Source organism: Aythya fuligula, chromosome 15, assembly GCF_009819795.1.
Source record: "Aythya fuligula isolate bAytFul2 chromosome 15, bAytFul2.pri, whole genome shotgun sequence".
NCBI lineage: Eukaryota > Metazoa > Chordata > Aves > Anseriformes > Anatidae > Aythya > Aythya fuligula.
The window spans coordinates 11,085,472-11,099,534 of record NC_045573.1 but is presented as its reverse complement, the minus strand read 5'-3'; the positions used below and the strand labels follow the sequence as shown (position 1 = coordinate 11,099,534).

The 14,063-nt window shown below is 45.4% G+C and overlaps 1 protein-coding gene across 2 annotated transcripts in view; it reads right to left on the bottom strand.

The window, feature by feature from the left end:
* Positions 1–14,063, bottom strand: part of AXIN1 (axin 1) — a 75,271-nt gene that overhangs the window by 34,660 nt on the left and 26,548 nt on the right. For both annotated transcript variants that reach the window (XM_032197956.1, XM_032197957.1), the window contains exon 2: positions 1,511–1,651. In XM_032197956.1, coding sequence (XP_032053847.1) covers positions 1,511–1,651 — 141 coding nt within the window. The remainder of the gene's footprint in view (positions 1–1,510; positions 1,652–14,063) is intronic.

Sequence of the window (14,063 nt, the reverse complement as noted above, 5' to 3'; positions counted from 1 at the left end):
CACAGCAGGCGGACTCTGCCCAGTAAGTTGTCTCCACTGGGGAAAGCATACCTTGAATTCTCATTTGGTTAGTTTCTTAAGTTTCTCTTAGTTTCTTCAGTGCTAAAAGGACTGATGCATTTGCTTGTCTTACATTAAGGCATGGCAGCAGGTATCTGCTAAACCTGCAGCAGAGGGAGGAGGCTCCCATAGGTATACAGAGCCTAACCATGATGTGGAGGCTCCTCAGTTTCAGTTTTTAAGCAGTTCTGAACCACTAAAGCCACACAGGGATCATTTCAGTTGTGAAGTACTCACACAAGAACATCTGATTAGATGAACTAGCCGAGAACAAATGTACCAGTCTTTACTGTCGTGCTGTGGTATGAACAGGCAGAGAGCTTCCAAACCTGTGGTAACAAACCAATGGGTAGCAAAGCACAGCCTGGCTGGAATGATGATGTAAAAGATCCTACCTGGCCTTCAAGACCCATTCTGCCGCCTCAGCACATGCAGCACACCCAGCTCATCCAGCACAGCCCATGCTGGCACGTGCTTGCAGAAGGATGGCAGCTCTGCAGGACCCTCTGCCAGCTCAGGCTGAATGGCTTCCCAGGTGCTGGGGTTCTTGAGCACACCTTCAGTGGCATCCTATAGCCCAGCTACAGAGATTTAGTCAAATTGTATTGTGTCTTCAAAAGCTTCTCAATCTACTTACTCTTTCTACTACATATACTCAAAGGAAGAATCTGGTATTTCCTTGCAGTTGCTATTACAACGTGCTTTGAAGGAAAAGCTGTTTCCAGACAGGCCCAAGGCATAGGGCAACTAAGGCAGCACTGGAAGTCTGCAGTGAGGACCACGGATGTAAGCCCAAGTCCCCCCAGTTGTAGGTACTGTCCTAATCCAACTTTTCCTTATGATTCACTATACAAAAAGAGGATAATTGAACGCAGAGATACAACTACAGTTGAGTTCTGCCTTAGCTTTGGATAAGAAGTCTGAGGAGCTTCCCGAGCTGTATTCCAGCAAAACAATTACTAGAACTCGTCATGCTGCCTTTTTTTCAGTAATCAGCCACCCAAATACTGTGGTTTGCCGGAACAAGTGGGAACTTTGAAGAGATAAAAGACATGAAAAAGAGCAGTGGTACAAGTCTTGATGGGGTTGTCATCTGATTCATCCTGACAAGGAGGAACCCAAAGATGAAGAGGAATCCAAAGAGAGCTCATGTCTATTTGCACTTGGCAAGCAACACTGCCGGAACTCCTACATCTTTTATTTTAGTTCACTCAAATCGTTTGATGTCACAAATACTCCCAAGAACAGCGAGGCTGCGTTGCCTGCACAGTGACAAAACAACTCAGCTTGACAAGAAAACCAGAATGATCGTGACCTTGTTGAAGTCAGATATTCTGCCCAATACCACCTGTTGCAATGCCACCCTCAGTCTAACACAAAATCAGCACCCCCACTAAAGAAACGGCCACCATTCTCCCATTTATTGCCACAACAGATTAAGGATACTTACACGCTGCTGTCTGTCAGCGACATTGTGTCTGCATCACTGGACATGCTCTGCTGCTCGCTGTCGTTGGCACTGGTGGCTGGGGCCAGAGCATATCCCGTGTTGACATAGTAAGGGTTAACAGGCTCTCTCCATGACCCATGCCTGGAAGAAAAATGAAAATGTCAAATTAAAAGGACACAATCTTGACCCTACTCCACCGGGTTCTCTGCATCACTGCGCAGAAGGACTCTGTCTTTGAGCCCCAGCATTGGTGACACACTACAGAATACGCTGTGTTCATATTAAGTTGTATTGATAAAACCATGAATGATTTGACTGGAAGCAAAAGGGAATTCATAAAGATGATATTGTCAGAGTTGAAGAGAGACAGGGAACAAGACTATTATGGCAGAAGTCCAGTTCACATTAGGATTTACTGTGTCCTCTGGTTAACTGCTAGCAGCGACACTTTGTGAGCACTGCAGGACATGTAAAAGCAGTATCAAGATTATTACAGTATCTTTCTTAGTAAAGGCAGGCTTCTTTCCACTCTTCCAACAGTGAGCACAGCCCACCGATTCTATGCTTGCTTTTACATCCCACCTCACCTCCCTCTAACATGTTTGCCAAGGTAGGGAGGTAAGTAAGAAATGGCAGTTGCTTACAATGCCGAACCTGAAGCTGACTTCAAATGTCACACTCGGGTACATCAAACACTTGCAAATTCCCCCAGCAGGGACCATCTCATTGCACCTGCTTTTCCAGTGGCCAACCTGTCCATGAACCTACAGAGGCTACTTCGTACACAATCCCACACGCCTTGTCCTCCAGACAGTTATTCAAGATGCAATCTCTCGTACACATCCAACTCCAGCACACCTCAGCTCAGTCACGCCACACGGGCATCTTGTCACTGCAAGGCGTTTTGAAATCCACCAGAAAGAGGAACAAGCTGAGATGTTCACACCAGCACAGCAACAGGCATCATTTAATTCCCCACTCTCCCTGCCTACCCCCCTGCATGAAGAGCAGACAAACATCAGTTTACGAATTCCTGCGTTGTCCAAGCTCTGTTACCAGCTCTGAACATCACAGCGATGTTTTATTTCAGATTACCAAGTTCATCTGCGTGATCTTTTGTTTAGTGACTCAGCAACAAGCACCTAGTTGAGGTGGCTCAGAGTGGACCTTGAGCAAACCCTGCCAAGGAGGGCATATCACACAACTTTCGTTTCCTAGTTTTGCCATGAAAAGCCTTTATGCAGTGGTCAAAGTCCTACAGGCAACAAGACACAGTCCCTGCCATGATGAGTTTACTTTTAGATAGGATAAAACAAACAACAACAACAAAAAAACACCATCAGAAAAACACGTACGGAGTGAAGGTGAGGAAGACACCAGCAAGGGAAAAAGTAGGCAGTTTTGGTGTATTTTTTACAGAGTATGAACACAGCACAACCATCACCTTGCTATCACCTACTGGTCTTATCACACCGGCCACAACATGACACGAGCTGGGAACAGCAGACAACTCATTCAAAGTGGAGGTTTTCAGAATGACTTATTAATGCTACGGAATTTGGGATACACGGACGGAAGTACTACCAAAGTATTTCAGAAGTGACTTAGACAGGGCTACAGCCTTTGGCTAGCACACTGCTCACACAGTTCCTGCTCACCCTGCCCTTCTGCTCCTAGGAACAGAACCAAACCATTTTCCTTGTAATGCAAGGGGTCACGGACACCACCACGTTCACAGGTCACTACGAAAAAACGTATTGTTTTAGGCCCATTATGTGGTCAGTTAGAGGCTATTACCCTCCTATTCTCACAGAGAGAAAACTATTACTTTGCTTGCCACAGAACAACAAAATCTCCAAGCTATTTCTCTGTGGACGACGGAGCTTAGTGTAGCTGCAGAGTAGTGTAAAGAACATCTAAAACGGAGTCACCTGAGGTTTTCCACTGCTGTCTGAGGCACAGGGAGTCTTGTGAGGTTTTGCCAGGCTGGTGCAGGACAGCATCGGTTGGGTCTGAATGCTAACCTGAACTTGGGACGGCCAGGCATCGTGGACGTGTCTGAGCACACAAACTTTCTGTCCCTTTAAATGTGCACTGAAGCAGCCTTATTTCTAACTTCCATCAGACTTCCAAACAGATTTCCAGGGCAAATATTAAAGACAGGAAATAATTTGAACAAGTTCACCCCAAAAAGTAAAGTATAACAAGTGAAAACCTTACCACCACCCATTCGCCAGCTCTCCCCTTACATAATGGGCAGTTCTGAAAATTAAATGAACTCGGTGCTGTGCAACCCTCCTGTCAAATCCGATATGACAGTTGTGTGATGGAGGCGGATAAAACCTCTTAAATTGAGCTGCGAATGATGGATAGGTCAGGCCTTCCCTGCGGGCAAAGAGAAGGAAGCTTTTTGGACAACCCAATTAAAATATAACACCAACGTCTGGTGGACATTTTGCCAGGCCTCTCTGGAAGTGGCATGGATTATTCCAGCACTGTGTTAAGAAAGCTCTATGATATACAAAACAAAATGATCACTTCAAAGGGAAAGAAAACACCTTCAACATCCCCAGATTAGCCCTGCTGCTACAGCAATGCTTTCTGCTGGGATATCAGCGGTACACAAACCCCGTGGTTTTGTTTTGTTTTTTAATTGCTATAACCTATACCTTCCCTTTTGGGAGCAGTGCTTCGTACTGTGCTGGGGCACTGGGAGGCACACGGGGTCCCTGCTGAGCTCCAGGCAGCGCCCTGCCCGTGCGTGGCCGTGCCAGCCCAGTGCTGGGCCCTGCAGACAGTGGGAGCTTTGTAGAAGCCAAGACATCAGGACCACGAACCGTCCTTTGTGTTTTAAGAGTTCATTGGGCCCGAATCTGGGATGGTCGAAGGAATTCCCGTGGTAGCGGCGACCAGAGGGGTGCCTGGAGGTCCCTCGCCCCTGGGAGCAGCCGGGACGTACAGGCTGTCCTGCAGCACCCAATGGGGCCGTGGGTTCTCCACGGAGAACACAGGAAAGAGTTTGGTCACAACTGTTGTATTTAGCTAAAATTACACACTTAAGCGTGTATACAACAGGGATTACTTCCATGTTAGCTCTGCCTCTAATACATCAATGCAAATGTAAACTTTCAGTAAGCATAAGTACATGGAAAGGGTATAGGATTTCAAAGCAATCATAACAGGTTACATTACTTTTGAGGAATCCATCTGTATTCAATCCTTCTCTTAATGTTCTCTCTCCCTGACAACTCTCTTCAGCTGGCTCGTATCACCATTTGAATGTTTTGTGCTGTGCCTCTGAAGATCGCTTTCAACGTCTATTAGCAGGAAAACATTAAAGGAACATGGAGGCTAACAAAAAACCGGTCACTTCTGATCTGGGAGGGGAGGCTGCTTTAAAAGGGATACAGACACACTCAGAGCGATTTGAAATGTCAGCTAAAAACTTCACATACCGAGCTCTATGTGCTGATAAGGGCAATAAAAGGAAAGGTGAGCGTTTAGTTAGACTTCAAAAAGATTCCTGCAGACTTCCGGAACTCACTTTGGACCAAAAAATTCAATTATTTTTTTTTAGAAATTAACATGTAATGTTTCACACACTGCAGAAATAAAGCACTTCTCTTCTGCAGCTCTCAGTTGCTCAGCCCTCAGAGGAACCACACACGGAACAACTCTAATAAAGCCCACAGTGACCCAGCTCGACCAGCCGCCTCTTCTTTTCACACAGCTCTCCACTGAACTTTGTTAATTCCGTTAATGCCGACAGGGGCCAAAACAGCTTCACAAAACCAGTAAGCATCTCCTTAGGGTTTCCTTCTACCTGTTCAGAGTTTATTTTACATATTCCCTTGGCTGTACCCCTTTACCTAACAGAATCACAGAGTGGCTTGGGTGAGAAGGGACCTTCAAAGATCATCCAGCCCACCCCCTCCATGGGCAGGGACATCCCGCACTAGACCTGGTTGCTCAAAGCCCCGTCCAGCCTGACGGTGAACTCTTCAAGCACTCAGACCAAGACCAGCACACAGAATTTTGAACGTGAGCACCATCAGATCTTGGAGCTTCGATGTCAGCGAGAATAGAGGCGAGGGCAGGAAGACTGAAGAGGCAGATTACCTGGAGTTCTCCATGCATCCTGAGTCTCTGTGGGCATCGTTTCCCTTCCAGCTCTGGTCTCCCAGTCTCCTTTACACAATTCCAAGCTCACAGCTATTTCAATTTAAATCAAAGATGCAAAGTGCCCATTTTTTTTTTTTTGCTAAACACACTACTCTTTGCTCTGTTTGAAAAATGTAGGTCCAGCATGCTCTGGGTAAGAACTGCATTACCTTCAGCATCCACAGCGGGAGAAAGATGCAAGCATCCTGTTTGCAAAGCCAAATACCCACGACACAGTTCCCAGCAATGATATTCTAAATCCCATGCCATATTCTGAGCCTTTGGTCCTCAAAGGCTGGGTGAGCTCTTTTTTAAACATGGGAGAAATCCCATTTTCTAGATGGCTTCAGCAATAAGGCAGCTGATGATCATCCAAACTGCATGAGTTGCCTTGGGAAGCTCTGAGCTGTAGGAGAAGCGGGGACGGGGCTGTGTCCCAGAGAAGGACATCCCAAAAGCCATGCCCTGCAGAAACTCAGGATCTCTCCTTCTATGAACATTTCCCATATCCATTAAAAAAGCAACATACTTCCCTCCAAGAAGAAAAAACAAAAAACTTTCAAATTGACCACTTGTTGAGTCTGTGACTGGCGAGAAACACTCAAACACAGCTCTCCTACCTCCTTTATTTACACCTACCAGCAAGTGGGCAACTGTCACATCCTTCATGCAATACCACATTCTGTTATCACAGCCAGTCGATCAAATTAAAAGGTGCACTCGTTAGCTTATGATGTATGAGCTGAAGCATATTTAAATAGCAGGTGCTGACAACAATGACCGAGTGGCAGGGTCACCTTTAAAACAAGAGATTTGAATGGTATCTACAGAGAAGTCTGACTTAATTACATTACTCTACCAACTCAAGAGAAAAGTTGTGGTTTCCAATCCATGGCACCATCTACCACAACCAAGGCTTGCACTGTACTGGGTATACAACTGTTAGAAATGCCCCAAAGCATCCAGTGTTCTCCAGCAGACCATCACTGGTGTGTTTTGGAGCTAAGAATGAAATGTCTATGAAGATGCAACACTAAAAACTTTACTCTTGACTGGATTTGACCTGCACTAAAGACACAAAGCCTAGTCTGGAGGTTAAAACTGGGGATTTAGCTGATAACTTGATTGCAAATCCTTAGGGTTCCTCCACTCAAAACTCTTCCCAATTACCATAGGCAGTCAGATACTGCTGTGCATCTGAACTTCATCATTGCCAATGTCAAGCTAATCACATGTGTTCTAAGCAAGGGCAGCTTCTTCAAAGATGGCATCAATTCTGGACATGTTAATCTGTTCTTTGAGGTATCCAGATGGCTCTCACCAAGAAAGTTCACTTCTAGCTCTGCAGCCTGCGAGCGCAGCAGCCCGAGCACTCTGTAGAGCATTACAAAGAAACCAGATCAAAGTTCTGTCTTATACAAAAAAAAAAAAAAAAAGAAATCTGAAGTTTGAAAAGCAACAGCAGCCTGTCACTTGTAGGCTTAAAGACGACTTCTGCATGCTCCACCTATCAGGGAATTTATGATTACAGTCTGGCTTTTAAAAGCTGATGAAAAAAAAAAAAAAAGACGCTCTTTAGCGCTCCTTGCCTTTGCAAATCTGTATCTTCTTCCACGGTTACTCATCCTCCCACGCCGGAGGAAAAAGGGAAATAAATAAAAACTTAACTAGAAGTACAGATAAGGGCTCTTCGCCTCTTTATTTCTAAGGCATTCGGTTCCATTTTAGGAGCACACTGAGATTATTTTATGGGTAGCTTCAGTAATTATTGGTAAGCATTGAAGCACAACCACAAAACCTAAACCCAAGATCTAACAATCTAAGTTTCCAGTTTCTAACTCCTTTGCATCTACCAAGGATATAATGCTTCTCAAGACTAAGGTACAGAAGATGCATTCATTGAAATCAGTAATTTAGATCACAGGATACAGCAGGGTGGGTGAGAAAAACAATTAGATTTTGTGAGAATCTAGGAAGGAGGCTGAAATAAAGGAAAGAATTGATTTGCTTAGTAGGCAAATAAAGACTAAATGGGCTAAATATTTTGGTTGTGCTGCCCTATCACCAACCTAACCTTAAGAAAGGATTTCAGACAACAAGGTGCAACTACAGTGCTCCACAGAAACTGAAGAACAAGCCCCGTGACATTTCATCTGACCATGTTTCTATAGTGTCAGCCCTCCCAGCTTCTTCCTGACAGAGAAAAGCTTATGTACATTCTGTTACCCCAATGTAATTATGTATTCCATCCATTAGTTATCCACCGTAAAACCGTTTTTGCCACACAATAAAGTCAAATCCTTCCTAAAAACAACACAAATCTTCCCTAGAATTAGACTAAAAAGCTCATTTACTTTATAGCGCAATGCACAAGAAATTAATTAAAACAAAAGAAAAAATATGGACAACACCATGTCTCACACCAATTAACAGGCTGCTTGGATCATACTCCTGGAATAAAGGAAAAGTAGCAGAATATTTTGTTCCGTATCTAGCAATAACAGGTATCTGCTCAGACTCATTGCAACATGTTAGCCTGAATTTTCGTCATAACGTAGCTTTTTAAAGAAAATTATGAGATTATTAGTATCAATTCTTTTCCATTATGAAAGGTTGACATTAAATAGGGAAATTCTCTATAAGGTACACAGGATTTTTGCCTGCATTAATTGTGATTTGACAAGGGCCTTACTTATTTGGAGCAGCCTGAGTTCATCAGTCATTCAAAAGGCTCTATAGTGACCTGAGAAGCTACTAAAACCAGGGCACAACAGGTTTCCCGTGTGCATTCTGAACAGCCAGGGCATATTGCTCCCACTCATAAACTGCACTCGCCTCTATCCATTGCATGTTGGACAATATCCCATAGGAGAAATCCTATTTTTAATATTTTATTGGAAAGAATCCAGCTCATGCAAGGATGTGGTGAACATCAACACATGTTGCCAGAAAAAAGTTGTCTTCGTAACTAAGCTTGTGACTGATATTAAACTGGATCCTGAAGGCAGTGAGCAGAACTCGAAGCTGAGGAACAAACCCTCCTGACACCCCCAGAACACAGAGGGCCTGCCCAGGATGACAGGCGTGAGGGGAAACATCGGGACAGAAGCACCAGTGCACTGTGAGGTCTCATTTTGCATTAAAATAAATACAAGTGGTTTCAAATCCCAGGGCCTTGCAGTGTGCACAGGAGCTTGGGATCCCATCAGGGGATGGAAGCTGGACAGGAATCCGCACTCCCAATGTGCTCCAACTGCCCAAGAGCCTGGGTGGGCACCATCCCAAAGGAAAAAAACAAAAACAACAAAATGCAAAATGAGTGGGGGTGAGGGCATGCTCTGACCATGAAAATGTGCTTCCCAGAGGCCACAGGGCTTGCTGACTTGGACACGGGCACGCAGGATGATAAGGCAGCCTCCTTTCCACCTGCTTAAACCGAGAACTGGCGAAAAATTCGGCCCCAGGTGGATAGGTGAACCCGTTAGCAAAGCAGAACTGCCAGCCATCCAAAGCCCTCCGCACCACGCCAAGCAAGCAAGCACCCGTCCCTTCTTCCCAGCCTGGCTGCAGCTGAGGATGCTTCCTTGGCAGATGAAACACGCAGCCGAAAGCATCTCCCGGATTTCCAGACACCCACACAGTGCAGCTCCACCCCAGAGCATCCCCCTCGCCTGCTCTGCGAGCTCAGCAAGGGCCTTCATGAGGCAAATTACTTCCAAATGCCTGCCTCTGAGGCGCGGGGAAACGAAGAAACACAGGTTTGTACCTGGCTCTGCTCGTAACCTAAAGAAGGCAGCAACTCCACTTTTAAAACACCACTGCCTGCAAACTATCAAATTAATCCCGGGATTTCAACAGCTTTTCTTCATTATTTTTCATCTCAACCAAACCACAAATTTACTTAATGACTAAACCAGGCGAGCAAGTACTTTGTTTTCCAGGCAGCGGGAACCTTCCTAACGGGATCCAGGTTTTCGGCAAGCGTGTCGGCCCGGTGTCACGCGAGGCAGAGGGTACATCTATGGGTACATCTGTGGGGTGTGCTGGCCCTGATGGCACCACCAAAGCCACCAGCACGGCAGCCGGGGTCGGCCCTGCCAGGCGGCAGCAGCGCGCAGCACGCGCTGGGCTGGGTGAGGCAGCGCCTCAAGTCGGAGTCAGGGCCCAGGCAGGAGGAATACAATAAGAACAGTGTGTTCCAGGAACGACCGAATAAAGAAGAGAGCATGCTTTTGGCGAGCGGGATTCAGCGCTATAATTCCGTCTGCCGCTTTTCTTCCCTGTCTGAAGCAACATTGTTTGTCCACGCTTCTCTGAAATGGAAAGTATTTCCTCCTCCCAGCTCGTTCCAAAGAAAGATCTGAGGAGGCCTGGTATAACCAGGCATAACCGGGGCTTCTCCAGCGCCTCAGCTACTCCTTGCCAAAGTTTCTGCTCAACAAGAAAGGGCTTACAAGATAAATTACGAGCAGATTTCTCTGCAAGCTCATTAACTGAAAACCAGGGCTGTAGGATGAGTAAGTTTTTGGACGGGAACAGAACATCCAGCTTTGGCCGGTGACTGCAGCGTGTCTCCTTCCCTCCTAGGCACCCACAGAGCCTCTTGAGCTTTCAACATGGGACGGGGCAGGTATGTGCCTGCAGATCTGGGGACCACACGGGAATTACAGAGCCTTTGGATTCAAAGGGCAAGTCAGTCGCAGCTCAGCTCTTCCTTATGTTGCTGAAGCTTTTCAGGAGGGCATAAAATCCAGAAATGCAATCTGTGCTCCATATTGCTTTCAGGGATACATTTCCTGATACTGAAATCAAAACAGCAGCGCTGCTGATGGCTGAAATGAAAGGGCAAGATATGCAAATCAGGCCGGCTCCATTTGATAGAGACTAGTTAAACTTTGACATTAAACTGCTTGTTTGTATTGCTGGGCCACTTAACACGGGCTGAGCTGGACAGCCACAGACTTACTGGCTCCACTTAAATCTTCACCGGAACTATCAAATGAAACTCAATAATCATTACCAATGTTGCCCACAAGCTTGGTATTTTAATGAAAGTGCAAATTTGGGTGTTAAAAGAAGCAGGTTGATGTCATACTTTGAACATCTATGAGGCCTGTGACTTAACCCCTCAAAAGGTTTGAGCCCCGAGAGCTTTGATGGAGGCCTACCGATGATGAGGTGCACAGGACTACTGCGGATCTCCTAGTAATGACCCTGCATAAAACCCAACTTTTTTTCACTGAATAAGGTCTGCCACACCAATGCCCATGAAGCAGAGAGGTCTGCCTCCAAGTGCAGTCAATCACTTGCACCTTAACTCCTGAAGAAAGGAACCAAGCATTCCACCGGCTGAACAAGAACCTCTGAGGTGACCAAACTGCATCCCCAGCTGGTAACAACACCAGAAACATGGAGGGTTGGCAAGACCTGGCAGAGATATAGCTGAGTGTCCGAGTTTTTTAAAGTCTCCCAGAGGGGAGATTCAGCTGTTTAGAAACATCCTAATCTTACCTCTCCGTATACATTAAAGGTCAAGAAGTGGGATCAGATATTGGCAGCATAAATAAAAAACCAGCTCAGTAGAGCACAAGACCCTTCACAAAGACATTTCATACCTTCACATCAGCGATTCCTGCAAAGGCTTATTTAACTTCACTTCAGATTAGGGAGCGCAGGTAAGTTTAAAGCCAAGAAACCATTAGATCAGGGCAGGGAAGAAGACCTTCCATAGGAGGCTTTTGCCTCCATGCAGTGCTTTAGCACCAGCAGGAGTTGTACACATCAGCTGACCGCCACCATGACAGATGAGCAGGTCTCAGAAGTACAGCACCACGAAACAGCTGCTCCAGTAGTTCTCTGGAGGCTCACAATTCCCCAAACGGGGTCGTTAAAGGATACTTGTTGGATCGCATTAACAAACAGCAAGCTGTAGCAACAGCAGAATACTGGCAAGCTGCAAAAAAGCTTTTAAACTTCCTCTGTCATTTACTACTCAGCTCTGAAGAGATGTCAGCATCAGAGTAAACATATAAATCATAACTCAGTCTCCTGGTCTCTACTGGGAGCCAGTAATCTGACGTTCCCTTCTCCACTTGCGCTGACCTGGCAGACGTACTGCAGCGGCTGGGTGGATATGAGCTTTTGGCCAGGTCCATCACGGAGCGACAGCAGTGACAGGTCCCCAGGGGAACTGCAGTAGCGACAACCAGAAGGCATGAAACACACAGAAACCGGTCTAAGGGAGACAGAGACCGTTAAAAAGGATCTTGCCATTTTGATGCATACTTTTCTTTTTTAAGAATTTAGCAGATTAACAGCAAATAACTTCCTCCTGTGCCCCAGAAAATACAGAGGGAAGTTAGTCTTGTGAGAGTGTTACTGAATCTTCCTTTTAACACTAATGCAACTGTTTTAGACGCAGAGTGAAGTCTTCATTCACAGTCCTTCTCTGCAACAGTCACCTAACTTTGCATCCCCAGCAAGACCTGGAACCCAAATCATCCACTGCTGCATCAGGATCACAGGAGGTCACATTTTAAAACGATTTTTGAAGTCAGAAGACTCAGTTTCTACTTTCTTGTAGCTGTACTTTTGCAAAGAGATCTAAATTCAACGGCTGACTGGCAAACCAAAGAATGCAGCAATAAGAAAGATTGAGATCGGCAGCATCTGAAGCACATGTCACTTAGCAATGCTGATTAACTGCATATACGTTGAATGTAACTAGAAGGAGCCTGTTAGGCACACTCAGCTCCAAGACATGACAATATTTCCAGAGGTATTATTAAATAGCTCAGGGTGCAAGAATCTTCTGCTAAAAAATGAAGGGAAGGGAAGGAGCAGGGGCAGAGAGTGACCGAGAAGGAATGGTGGAGACGAAGCACTGTAGACTGACCGCAGCCCCCATTCTCCCATTCCCCTGCACCGCTCAGGGGGAGGAGGTGGAAGAGGGTGGATGGGGGGAAGGTGTTTTTGGTTTCTTTCCTTTATTTCTCACTTCTCTAGCTTGTTAGCAATAGGCAATAAATCTTACTATCTCCCTATTCTGCATCTGTTTTGCCCACCACGATAATTGCTGAGCGATCTCCCCATCCTTATCTCCACCTCTGAGCCCTATGCATCATATTTTCTCCCCTTTCCCTTTGAGGAGGGGGAGTGAGAGAGCAGCCGTGGTGGAACTCAGCTGCCCACCCGAGTAAAACCACCACACTGTTAAAGCACTGCTCAGAGAAGTCCTGTGTTTGTTTTTTCTTGGTGCACTTTACAGCAAGTGAAACTTCACTTTAAGAACTATGCTGGGGTTTGTTGTTATTTTTGCCTTATAGAATTCTTCTGTTTTGGTTCTCGTCCATTAGAAGAGGCAGATATATGAGCTTTTACCTTTATTACACAAATTCCACAGTATCTTTTCATCTGGTATGCATTATTGTGGGGATATATATGAAGTACCATGTCCATTTAAAGTGCTGTAAAAGAGCTGTTTGAACTCTCATTCCATTCCTACGTATCTTTATACAATTAAAACCAGTTGACAGTTCCATTTAGGAGAAATAAGTGACAATGCAAGCAATGTGCTTTTGTTCTAAATGAACTAGCCACTGTCCAGATAAAAGCCAGCTGTTTTTTTTTTTGTTTTGTTTTGTTTTGTTTTTGTTTTTGTTTTTAAACTCAATTTCTTAAAGATACAAGGCTAGGTGATCAAACTCTATGAACTTCTGATCTCTCTTTACCTCCTCCAGAATTCCTGAGTACAACCTATTTGCTGACACTCAGCCAAATTAAAGAGAGGAAGGAGGCTCCAAAGACACGGTGATAATTAGTGAAAATGGGAAGGTTCGGAAAGACTAAGTGCTATGAATAATGACATGGCTGTGGCTGGATCTCAGCCGTGACAGGCAGCAGAAAATCTGCATGGAGAAGATACATTACAATGGCCACAAATGCAAAAAAAAAAAAAAAAAAAAAAAAAGTTTCAATTTTAGCTGATACCTTCACAGACACTGCAGTGAACACACATGCATTGCAAAAGCCAGGTTTTGGGGGCTCCAGTGCCAAGACCTGGTACAGTTCTGCATTTTGGATGGCTGCCCCAAACCACCTGCAGTTGACGGGATGTGTTGCTGCTCCTGTTCGTTGCTCTTCAATGGAATCGGAGCCCAGAGCAACGCAGCACAAGTAACACCACCGGTCTGAACCACTGCTATGCACTGAAGTCGTCGTCTCAGCTGCCCTAGCTGGAAATTAAGTTCTGTGGACGAAGGAAAAGAAAAGTCTGTTTTCTGTGGAGGGCCCAGAATGTGAGAGCTGTGAAACACCGGAGCTCATCTGCGTGACAAATAGTCCAGCTGTTACAAAACGCGTGTGTGTGATACTACTCACGCAGGATTTCATT